Source organism: Egretta garzetta, unplaced genomic scaffold (genome assembly GCF_000687185.1).
Source record: "Egretta garzetta isolate BGI_Z169 unplaced genomic scaffold, ASM68718v1 scaffold40, whole genome shotgun sequence".
NCBI classification, from domain to species: domain Eukaryota; kingdom Metazoa; phylum Chordata; class Aves; order Pelecaniformes; family Ardeidae; genus Egretta; species Egretta garzetta.
Genome location: NW_009258484.1, coordinates 2,368,760 through 2,382,085, shown reverse-complemented (window position 1 = coordinate 2,382,085; position 13,326 = coordinate 2,368,760). Strand labels below are relative to the sequence as shown.

Genomic DNA, 13,326 nt, shown 5'->3' with positions numbered 1-13,326 from the left:
AGGGGAAATTTATTTTCTTAAACAAAAAATATGGTCTTGGTACTTAAGGCATCTTGCTACTTGACCTGTTTAAAAATAAAAATATTATAATGGATAAATGGTTACTTTAGGGAAAAAAATGCTATGTCATTTGTGATTGTAGAATATGTGTAGAATATCTGACAAATTTCAGGATTTTGTAGTTTTCAATAAATCATTCATTCTGTTTATTTCCCCTCCCCCCACATTGGAAGTTTGATCAAGATTGTAAGTCAGGAGCCTCCAAAGGAAATATAAAAACTAGAATGAAAATAATCTGCTTCTGAATGTTGAGGAAAAAGATTCCTTTTAGACACTGTCCCTTGTAAATAGGTTTTTATTAGAAAAACTGTATGAGTGAAGAAAAGGATATACATAAGCAAGAAATGCTTTACTTAAAATGCAATTAAAACCTGTTAGGAGATTCTCAAATAAATGATAGCACATGGCCCCTCTTATACTTAAGCTCTAACTAGACTCTGTGAATTGTTTACTTTTATGAAAAATTATAGAACTTAAAAGTACCTTAATAAAATATATCCATAACTTGACAAACTCCAGTATGTAATTAACGGATAAACTGAGCTTCAGCTAAGCCTTTCAAACGCTGGTTACCAGTGTGAGCCTCACAAATGAGTTGTGTCTGTCCACATCGTCTTATCTGTTAACCTGGAAACTTAGAAGCTGCTTGGGCTGAATCCATTCTGTCTCTCCATATCACAGGCAGCCATTCAGCACATACTTAATCAAAAAAGATCTGTGAAGGATCTGCTCCCATGCGGCACAGTCCATAAAACACTTTCCAGCAGTTTCACACATCTAAAACATAGTCGTTCTATACTAATATACTACATACTACATACTACATACTACATACTACATACTACATACTACATACTATATACTCTAGCAATGAAAACTATGAAGAAGCAAAGCGAGGCAGAAGGTAGGAGGAAGGCGAATGAGTGCCTTGCCCGTTATCCTAAGAGGCAAGAAAAAACTGTAAACAATATCAGGAAATTAATCCCACTCCAAGGAGAGGTGGAAAAACAACCAAACTACCAACCACCCCCCCCCAAAAAACCTGATATGCCTTGCCAGTGCAAATTTGAAGGATTTGTGATAGGATTGATGATAGCTCTGAGAAGACCTATCAACTAGGACCTATCAGCCAGGCACTGGAGAGATTTCAGTACGCACTAGCACATCTAAACGTGCCTTCTGCCTCAAAGTATCGGATACCTCCTGGGCTTCAGAAACTGGCAGCTGCCCAACACAGAAACCAAGCAGAAAAAGAAATCCTTTTCTGGTCCTTACAACTGACCAGAAACAGCCCTGAAATGTGGTATTCATGTAATAGAAACACAATCCCTTGGTACTAAACATACCCTATTCAAGGCTTTCTAGAAAAGTTTAAGTAGGAATTCTCCAGCTCTGCTGTACAGTGCCTTCTTATCAAGCACCAAACTCACAGGCATCTTACCAGGCTCCATCTTAAGACAGCTTTATTTCTGTACTACACTATTTGTATGTCTGTTTCACAATTTACTATTATTCATTATTAGAAACCTTTTGATTTTCATTATAGATTTATTTATAATAATTTTATATGTATTTACTCCTGTTGCCAGTATTAGATTCAACTTTCATTACGTTTATTGGTCTCTATTTATTCCCTCCAAAGGTATTCCTAGAGTTCTCATACTCTCTAATTTTTGTTTGACAAGTGATAGCTCTTTCAGAGTAACTGTGATAGTAGCACACAAACAGAAGTGTTTCCTATTTGTCTTTTTGACACCAGCTGCGGTAGGAAGGCTGAAGAGAAATTAAATAGCAACTTCTTCTCTTAAATCTAAAGAACAATGAACCTGGGACTTAATCTACTTAGGGAATTAGGTCTGATGTAACTTCAATGGTGAAATTAAGGTTGGTTATGCAAATTCTTATGGAGGTGTAGTTTTTTAATCTTTTTTTTTCCTAATCATGAAACAAGTTGTTTTACCTTTGGCTGTTTTCCCATTTTTCATGTTGGATTATCCACTGTCTCTGTATTTGTACCAGTGCGACTAGAAAGAGACAATGCTACATATCATATCACTGCAAAAGTCTGAATTAAAATTTGATGTAGAAGGGAAGGATACATAGAAACACACATGCAAACATACAGAAACTCATTGCTCCAATAATCTATATTTCCAGCATACAATAATCAGTTTTTCCAGAATACCTTGAAATCAGTTATCCTAACAAAGTTCTGGATATGCTACGCTGCTGCTGTCCTGCAGCTTCTTCTCTGCTAACACCACTTTCGTACCAGTGCTGATATTCATAAGACACAAACACATATGAAAACTGTTCAGGCATTTCTTCCCTGGTTTGGTGGGTTAAACTGGCTGAGACCCTGGTTCAAAAACCACCAGAGCCAAAGAGAAAGATTCAGGATTGCAAATCTCGGAGACAGAGAAGAAGAGAGAAAATGCCACTTGTGTTTTCATGGCAGCAAGTTGTTACATTCAGCTCTCTGCATCTAATGGAATGATACTCTTAGGCTGCAGTTTCAGTGCTCAACTTATGCTTTGTTCTGGCCCAAATCACACAGGTGGAGGTATCATATCTTCTCCATGCCTGGCTCCGTATTCCTGCTCGCTCCCTTTCACCAGTACATGCAATAGTGGAAAAGGTCACATTAAAATAAAAAGTAACTCTGGATAAAATAGTAATTTTTAACTTATTATACTTCTAGAGTAGCTATGAAAGCAATAGCTCATAGCAGGTGGCAGGTAGGATGGCTGAGGCTGTAGGAAAGAAAGACAGTTTAGGCATTTGATGGGAGAGAAATGCTACAACCAAAAAAAATTGCACAGTCGAATACTGGACAGACCACTAGAAAGGAGTATGAAAATTTCAGTCACATAGCTCCAAATTGAATGTTTGCAACTTTGCTTTTTATCACAGACTCAAATTTAAGTTCAATAAATAAAGTCTTTGTAGCTGAAGTGAGTACTTTAATATCGTTATCCTATTTAGACTATATAAAGGTCCAGCAGGAGACCTTATCCATTATCAAATATGGTACAGCTTAAACATGTACTTATGTTCTGGTGTTGATTTGGAGCTCTTCATAATCCAGAACATGGCCTATACAAGAACAAGTTGTTATACACACTCAGTGTAATTTCCAAAACAGGAATGAACTCAGTACAAGCTACAAGGCACATAGAAAACTTTTTCCTTTATATTGTTTTGCTGCAGAAATTAAGTGGTTTGTTGGGGGAGTGCCCCCACCTTACCCCCTGGGGTGTTTCTCACCTGCATTATGGAAGTCTGGAAGTTTTCCAGAAGGTGATCACATTGCTTTACCTTTTTTTTTTTTTTTTTTTTACACTAAAGAGGTATCAGAGAATTTTCTTGCATTAATTCCTTGTCCATGTGTGGAATGTCTTCCAGCTCAATCTCAGTCTTCATCTCTTGGCCATCTGCTTCTGATAATTTAACTTTCAAATGGAAACCATCAGTGTATTCTTTCCTACTTGTTGGGCAATTTTACTTTCTTGATTATTCTGTGAGATGTCCTTCCAGATCCCCGTACACTCAGAAAACTACTTCTGTGTTTTGCCTTTAGTAATAAGCAGAATCTCTTCTTCAATATCTTACTTACACCAGAGTCATCATGGAACATCTGGTCCTTTCTCTTGCCTGTCCTTGTCAAAAAATGTCAAAGACCACGTTTATTACACATCAGTGAGATGCTGATTTCAACCTCTTCTATATTCATGACAAAATATTCAGGATCAGAAAACTGTAAGAATTACTTTCCCCATATCCTAATATGGCAAGGTGCCTTCTCTGTTAAGTTGCCTACAACTGAGAAGGATCTTAGATTAGAGGAAAACACTGAGAAAGTTAGAAAGAGTCAGCTGGTATTTCTTAAAGGGCTGAGAAAGGGTGCAAAAGCTCATTATTGGAGGCCATCATTATTAATAAATATAGTCAAATCATAACAAATCATAACAAATCATAGTTTGTGAGAAGTAGTTTTCTGTTCATCAAAAAGTCTTCTCTTTAGTGGTGCGTTTTGGAAGATTTCAAATTAGTTATACACCTGTAACATCAAAGATTGGTTGATTAATAAGTGGACTGGCTTTTAGGATTAAAAGCCATGTATGGGAACACGTCTTGTTAATAAAAATTTTTAGTGTCTCTTAAATGAAGAACTATTTTTCCAGTCAGGAAGGAAGCTCTAGAAGTTACAGAGATGCATATGTCTTCTAGCACATATCTTCTGTCTGCATTAGAAGATATGCTGAATTTCTACAAGGTGATTAAATTGAATATTGTATCATCTAAATGAATTTGGCCTTTTCCCTAGTGTTGTTTGGGTAATCTAAATGTTTTTGCAGTTGTGGGGTTTTTTTTTCTCTTTTCTTCTAAGATACCAAAGAAACGTTCCTCTGGGAAAGTTTGACTTAATTTCCAAGAAAAATTGGGCAATTACCACAGGTGATCAGAAGGGCAACGGGTCTGTGTGTTTCCAAGAAAGCAAAAAAATTAACATATTACTCCAAGTCAAGAAAATAAAGGGAAAATGAGGCTTTAGTCTTGTGAAAGTGAAATCTGAAACTTCCTATTTCCTTTGCTGCATTGTTAAAGCCATATTCACGTAAATAGTGTTGTGAAAGTTTCACATTCTTTTCCTTTCTGTGATTTGGCCAGAAGCCCGGTGTATTCCAATACTTGCAGATTTGCCTTCCAGGAGGATGTCGTCAGTCATTCTGCAACTTCCTTATTGTGGGAAGTAGTTGCTTTTAAAATGGATGACCCATCATAAAATCCTAAAATTGGTCCCAAATTTACTTGAAAGAGTAGACCAAAAATACATTTTATTTATCATCTATCAGCAGTATACATGTGAGAGTGAGAGAAGGATAAAGGCAGTAAAATTGGAATTCTTAAATCTGATTCTCATTCCACACAATAATAGAAGGTTTTAAGACTCCAACATCTTTAGCTCAGTTCTTTTAGGAATGGTAGGGACAGTCTTATGATCGTAAAGACTGTGTAATCTTTTCAAAAATTTATGAGCAATCTGATCAAAAATTTATGAGTCTGAATCTTGAAATCAGTTGTTTTTTCTGTTTTTACCTACTTTTAATGTACATGGGTTTCTGCCATAAAGAAACATTTCCTTCAATCTTGTAACATTTCCTTTGAATCTTTCCTCTTAAATGAAGTAAAGCAAGTTATTGGTGATTTTAGAAGGTAACTTCACAACATGGAGTTCAAACCCAAGCTAAATTACATGCATGTTGTGAATTGAAAACACATTTTTATAAAATTTCCCCTTCCTTACACCAATAAAAGGTAGCACCTGTTCAGCTCTGTACAAGACTTTTCTCCAAATTTATTCAATGGTCCAGAAAGAAAAGAGTCAGTATAATAGAATTTCATCTGTCTCAAGAAGTATGACTAAAATACAGTGATTGAAGAATTGAGGTATCAACTGAGTTATTAATACCTTAGCCTAGAAAATTCAATAAATATTCAATATGACAAAAAGAAAAAAAAAATGCTCAGATTAGTTTAAGACATGGAGAAGAGAGAAGTCCAAAGAAGCTACAACTGATTGAGACAGTGGCACCTGTAGTGGAAGGAGAATTGTAGGGTGATTACTACACCAGTTATGTGTCCATTCAGTAACTGCAGTTTGTTGAGAAACTTGTCATTTGTGACACAATTTTAGACTTCCTTGCAGAAATTGGAAAGGGTGAGAGCTTTCATGTAAGATACAAAAACTGAGAATCACTATTCCTTTTTTTAGTAAAGATATTATGTCAGATTTCTTCTTTAATTTTTAATATTATCACAGGATTTTTTTAAGAGATTTTCTAATCATCAGTAATAAAAAATTAAAAATTATTGTAAGCAAAGGTTGATTTGGAAAGACGTATAATATAAACTTTAAAAAGTTTTACCATACCAAGCCTGGTTGTTCCTTTTTTGGTCTTTCACAATTATTTTTTACCTATGCAAATTTTCTGGTATCAATTTAACATGTTGCTAAATTTCTTAATACTGTGTAGCCTCTTTTTTTTTTTTTTTTAGTGTACTAGGGATTGGAGAATTTCATAGAAATAAGACTAGGAAAATACACTCAAAAGTAAAAATTGTAAGGATATCAGACAGTGAGAAAATGTACATCATGATCTGAAATAAAAAAAAAAAAACACCTGAATTTCAAGTAATCTCTGTACTGTGTTATGGTTCATTATTTAGAATTTTTAGCCTTTTACTCTCATCCTCGTTTTATTCATCTCCTGTCCTCTGTATGGACAGTTTCGTAACAGTATTCAGTCTGAACCTTCTGTCAGGAAACATGCACTGAGGCTTTCTAGATGCAGTAATGCTTTTCAAGCAATGATAAAATAGGGAATGAGGACAAGTTAGATGGGGGCACAGGGACAGCAATTACCAGTATCCGAATCATTTTGTACATTTTTTATGTCTTCAATAGAAGTTTGCATAATATAAAATATGTGGAACACAGCCATAGTGGACAGCATTTGAACTCAATGTCTAAAGTTATAATGTTATTGTATAGGAAGACAATTTTTTTTATTTCTTTCAACATGAATAAAGTTAAAAATGAAATTTGATATCTTCATTCTGGTTTTAGTATGAAGTGATGTTTCATCATTCTTGAACACTGTGTTAGATCAGTCTCTTAAATGTGCCTCTATCCCTGTGTCTTCCATACCCTACCTTTTTGAGAGGTGCACTGCTAGCAGTAATAATCATCCCTCCTGCCCTAGCAAGCCAGGACCCCCAAGCAAAGAAAGGTCAATGCATCCTTCTTGTACAGAAGAAATTCTCTGGTACACAGTTTGTGAAAGTCTTCCATTACTTCAGCATGTAATTGGCATCAGCATTTTTGAGGCACTCAGCTTTTGAGTCTCCCAGCTCTTGTTTTAAGGCCCAGAAGGTTCAGGATGTGAACTACACCAAAACCACCTGAGATGCAGTGTAGTCATTCAGGCACTTAGCTGCTAATAATCAAATGTCTATGCTATGATTCTACTTGCCTATAGTATAATTTTTCCAGTCACTGTCACTGCGCCCATTACATTTGGTGTTTATCTTTCTGCTTCTTGCATCTTGAAGGTGAGAAAGGTTTTCTGTGGAATCTAAGATAATGTAAATAAAATTGCTGCATGTTCTTTGAGTGTATAATCCCACTTATTAATCAAGTTCTTAACGTGCATGCAGTGGTCTGAATGGCTATTGCAAAGGCAACTGTAATGCTGGCATTTCTAAGTATTTCAATTTATTGTTTGGGTCTTTTAAAAAGAAACTGAAAAAAAGAAAACCAGATGCCTCTTCACAAGTATAGTTCACCTCTCAGCATCATGAATCTGTTATATTAAATTATACCTGAAACTGAGAGGAAATTATAGTACTAATAATTATTCCCTTATTTGTGGATTAATGGAGGGTTGGGAGTTTGTAATGAAGCGATGCGTGAACCATGAATCCTGGTTTCTTTCTGGTTCTGCATTATTATGTTTTCCACTAGTTGTTGGTAGATAGTTGGGCAGGTTTCATTTTTATCATGAATAATTACTTTGGATAACTTGATGAGATTTTCCACCTGTGGAGACATAAGAAGAGATTTATTTGCTTCCACAAAGATATCTAATGGCTTTTTATGTACCTTAAGATACCTCATCCATTTAGCCATTTTGGATGTCCTGCAGTATCTGAGACATTTGCACTGAGCAGGAAGATCTGACAAAAGACTTGCAAGAGTTTCTTGGTCTTTTGCATACACAGGTAGACGCTCTGTCTCTCTTTAAAAAATCTAATTAGCATGCTTTCTTCTAGCTGTTTTAGGAAGCCTTTTTTTTTTCTTTTGTCTTCTCTTTTGAACTTCTTTCCTGAATTGTAGTTACACCAGTTCTGCTTTCCTGACTGCAGTCATGGTAGTCGTGGTGCAGAAAAACATCTCAAAAGAAAATGGTAATAGGGGGTTTTGTGTAGTGTACAGTAAAAGGCTCTGATTAAAAAAAAAAAAAAAAATAATGCTATACCTCAAATTCTACCTCTAACCCAGTCTATTGTTTCTTAAAGTGGCACTAGGTGCCCACGCTTAGGCAATTGAATCCTTTCCTTTTTAGTTTCTCAGAATGACTTTGTACTATTACAAAGGTGATTTAATTGCTTCCAAAAATTAGATCATTAGGCTTGTTTCAGTTACTGGATTTGGAAAAGAACAAAATCAACAGCACTGGAAAGGGCCCATTGCAATGGTTTTCTAGACCACAACCTAGAGGCTTGAATGCTGATACCCCATATTCCCTAATCAGGACTTACCTGTTCAGTAATAGGTTAAGAGTATGTTCATTATTTGGGTATTTTAGTACCTTGGCTCTTATCAAACCCATCATGGGTACAAGATTATTGTTGCTGGGCTTTTTTTAAAATGCATGACTTGGTCGAATTTTGAATTTTCATAGGATCAGTAAGAAGCACCTTGATGATTTCACAACCATTCATTGAGAAAATATCCTTATCTATGCAAAGCTATCTTTTTTGCCCATATTAGGAAACAAGCACTGGGGATTTCTGCCTGACTTTTTAGTCCTGGAAAAAAAGGAAATATAAAGCAGAATAGTTCTGTAATGGTAACTCTCTCTACCCATTTTTGTTTATAATGTGAAATCTCAGACTAGAAGATTTCTCTCTGAACTGTAATCCAGCTAATGTATTTTGATTTTTTTTTTTTCTGAATGATAAAAAGTAAATGTTTATTGCTCTTAAAGAAAAGTTTTAAGGAATTGTCCCAAAAGAAAGTAATCTTTACTTGCTAGAGAGATACCTCAACCTGTTTTCATCTCAAGTTTCAAAAGTCTGTTGCTGTGGTAGAGGCATTGGGTTGTATGGCAAAAAGCTGTTTGTAATGCATTGAGAACTTTCTCTTTAACTTAGTGGTATATGAAGTAAAAGTTGTTATCTTTTAATATCTATTAAGTGGTTCAAATTAGTTTTGAAAGTTTATCTTGGAAATCCATGTTAATAGTCAAAGAATTTTAAAATCTCTGTTATTAGCGACTCGTTTTGTTTTCACCTATAATGGGGAAGAAACAAAGATTGAACTCAAGAAGGGATGGATGGTACACAGATTATTGCCTGTCCTATATGAAAAATGTACAAGATTTAACAGTGAAGCAAAGTGAAGAATCTACTGCTGCTGTACTTAATGGCATATTAACACATAGTAAGTGCAACAAGCACTTACTATGTTCATTGGGCAACTATGAGTTGGAGAAATAAGATGTGTTTTCATGTTCTCTAAACAAGGAAAGTAAAACTTGCTTAAGGGTGAAATGGAAAACATGACCACCTAAAATTTATTTGAAAATCAGAACAAATTACAATTTTTAAATTATCATGTCATTCTTCTGTGGTGGAAAAACAAAAAAGAAAAAAAAAGAAAAGCATTAAATTAATAAGTTCAGCCTAAATTCAAGCTCCTTAGGAAGTCATCAGGGTCAGGTTCAGAAATGTGGTTTAAAATCCTTGGGTTTTGATCATGTTATATTTTATCTTCTTAGGAATGGCAAAATTCTATTCAGAAGAATGCAGGACTTGCATTTATTGAGCTCATCAATGAAGGAAGGTAATTAATTTTAAAGCTTTTGAACAAGTAGTCATCTTGCATTTATTCCATTGGGTGATAATACTTCCTCACCATCTGTTCCAAAAAGATTGTGAAAAGGCCATTTTAATTAAGAGATTTATTGTATAGTTACTTTATATGGTAAATATTTAATTTGAAAATGTGTAAATTCTGAAAATTTTGTTTATTGACAAAAGGAAATAGAGCTCCCATGAACTGTATATAGGTTTGGGTTTATTTGAGAATTGAACCACCATTTTCCAGAGCAGCAAGGTTGTTTTACCCAGACAGTCCAGAGATCCCAATCTGTAAACCCATCTGGTGCTCCATCTGTTTTAGGAACACAGCATTCACTGTACAGATGCACTTCTCTATACTATCAGTTCATGAGGAATTACTTTATCTAGAATTTCTGGTCCAATGTGAGTCCTGTAAAACACATAGGACATTATGTTTATAAGAACTGCCTTGCTTTTGCAAACTGTTAAGATAATGTATTATCAGTCCTCAAGTAATTTTAATGCTGTATCTGTTCATATCTTCTACTCTGTGCAATGTTTGTCAGTACTTTCAGCCAGCAAGCTGGGCAGCAAAGGGGGACTCTTTGGCCTTCCTGGTAGTGGAATGCCAAAGACAAATTGAGCCACTTGTGTAGCAAGTGTGACTTGTATTTGCCAGTACATTAAATCCATTTGAATCTAGATGGCTTGATATGTGCAGTTGAAAAAAAAAAAAATAGAGCAATACACCTGTTGAAGAGATTTTGTCATTTTATGTGTGGTTTCTTTTTTTCACCAATAGTGTGTCATTACCAATAGTAAAGTATCAGAACTTCTCTTTATTATAGGGTAGTTTTTGTCTAGCTGATATTTCAGTGGTTAAATCATGAATTAATTTAAAAGGAAGACTAGAAAACATCAGATATAGGAATATAGGAACATTAGTATCTGGAAAACAGGAGCACATAGCTTTATACACAGTTTTTGGTTGGTGTAAAGTCCCTGCATGCACACAGAGTTACTTTGCAATATAGCGGTTGGAAATGTAGTCCTTTCATTGGAAATCCTTCTTGCTATGAAGCAGCAATACCAGTTTGCACCATAATAAGGCTCACCTGAGTGGGTCATTTACTGCACATTACACAATAGATACTACATGGTAATAAAACTGAATAATTATAGTAAGCTTAGGTTCTCAGATAGCGATATGGAATCCCATATTGACCCTTTTTATTTTCTCAATCAGGCAAGTGGATTGAGGTATTATTACATGCTCGCTATTGATAAAATGCTCATTCTGAACAAATCCTACATCTGCATATTTTTAGCAGTCAGGTATTAAGGTGTCAGTGGACCTTCTGCTCCCCTCTAACAATAACTTTCAAAACAAAGTAGTATTTAAGAACTGCTGGTTAAATCCAATCAAAGGAATGTCTAATCAAACTGCCCTTAGACACATGTCCCTCTGTATACTTTTGTCAGAAAGGTGTTTTAGAACAAGTGTGTGTGCATTAATAGAACTCTCTTCTTTGCAATCAGGCCAATCCATTTTTAATTTACCCTTTTGGGTATAAAGATAACAATCCTCTAACTGGAATTTGTTATAAATATTTATTCTGCTTAATAGCTAAACTTGTGAATGCAATTCATCAATCATAGCTAGAGAATGCAATTGTGCAGTTGTCAACAATTAACAGGACATAAACAGTTGATGAATGTGCAGCTGAATTAAAGTGCTCCCTAGGATAACCTGAAATTATAAACTGGAACATTTAAAAGAATCTAACAAAGGATCTTTATAATTAAAACAAAGCAGGGTTAATGGGATGTAAAATTGCATATAATCACTGTGCAATAATGATTGAATTTTAAATTATTAAAAGCAAAATGAAGACTAAGAATATTTTGAAGGACTTTCTGGGTAAGATTTTGCAAGACCTGGGTAATAAATCAACAGTTTTGAGAAAGATTTTTCTTTAGAGTGTGGAAGAAAAGGTTTAGATGTAATGCAAAGGATCATATTTTTTTATACCTTCAGTTAGATGTCTACCTGTTTTAATATATGTGTGCTATAAGGTGATTTTCTGAGTACCTAACTTTTGTTGTTTCTGCTTGAAATAATTTGAGTGCCTTTCTGATATTTGACTTTATTAGAAATGTTTTGAAACAAAATATTTTGGTTTAGTTATCATTAAAAAAATATAACATCTATATTCCTGTCACTTTAATAAATTGCATTTTAATTTTAAATTAGTTGTTTGGTTTTGGTTTTTCTTGGTTTAGATAATGTTTTGGTAGGAAGGACTGAATGATACATTATTTGTAGAAACACCCTGATACAGGTCTCTAAAAATAGGAACTGTTGTAACAGGTTTTAGTATAGCAAGAGTATCTGCCTATAGATTTAAGTTAATACTTTCAAGGAAAACATATGCAAAGATATTTAATTTGGAAGTGTAGAATAACACTATCTATAATATACCTGAAAGATTTAAAGGCATCCTTGTTATGATCTTGAACCTTATGCTTCTTTTTAATCACTCTCATGCTCTGAATATGTGATGTTGAGGGTATCACACATGTCAAGATCTTCACTGATAGCAGCTTAATTAGGATTTCAGATTTACATTAGGTCATGCACATAAGTAGGCTTCTTAATTTAAGAGCTGGATGCATCTGCAATGTTGGCTGTAAAAGAGAACATGAAAAGAGTTCTTTAGGAATGATGTAGGAGGGACATTACAACCCAGATTTAAGTGGGGTGGTGATAGATTAGGTCAAAAGAAAAAGGTGCAGGGTGACAAGAACAAGAGATAAGATAGGAGCACCCACCTCAAGTAAATACGTACACAAATGCATACAGCTTGGGAAACTAGCATTAGAAATTACTCCACATGCAGTCACGAAACTATGACATCACTGGAATGAATGAGATTTGGTGAGACAGCCTGCACCGTATGACAGAAGTGCTGCAATGGACGAATACAAGTTCCTTGGGAAAGATAGAGAAAGCAAGGAGAGAGTGTTGCCTTCTCTGTGAAGGAGCAGCTCAGATGCATGGAGCTCTTCAGTGGGATGGATGACAGTCTGGCTGATAACTTGCAGGACAGGATGAGAGGAGAGTCCAGTAAGGGTGATGTCGTGGCAAGAGTTTGTTACAGACCACCCATTCAGGGTAAGGGAAAGGAAGACATGCTCTTTAAACAATTTGAGGAAGTATCTGCATCACAAACCCTAGTTCTCATGGGGACCTTTAACCTTCATGACATCCTCTGGAAGTGCAACAAGGTGGGATTCGTGCAGTCAGGAAGATTTCTGGAGGGTGCTGGGGATGACTTCTTGATACAGGATTAACCAACTAAGAGTGACCCACAGCTAGATCTGCTATTCACTAGTGAGCAATAACTGGTTTGGGATGTGGTAATTAGCAATATCTTTGGCTGTAGTTACTGTTCAAGATCCTGAGGGAAGTGAGTATGGAGAGTAGCAAGTACAGACTTCATGAGTGAAAATTTTAGCTTATTCAGGAAACTGATAGGTAGGATCCCATGGGAGGCAGATGTGGCAGTCAAGAGTGCTGTGGAAAGGTGGCAGACCTTTAAGTACAGCATCATCCAAGTGCAAGAAGAGAAGAAA

General features: G+C 35.4%; 1 protein-coding gene across 1 annotated transcript in view; it reads left to right on the top strand.

Annotated features, from left to right (window-relative positions):
- NBEA (neurobeachin) overlaps positions 1–13,326 on the top strand; it is a 513,899-nt gene that overhangs the window by 252,887 nt on the left and 247,686 nt on the right. The window contains 1 exon segment of the mRNA XM_035900172.1: positions 9,627–9,691. Coding sequence (XP_035756065.1) covers positions 9,627–9,691 — 65 coding nt within the window.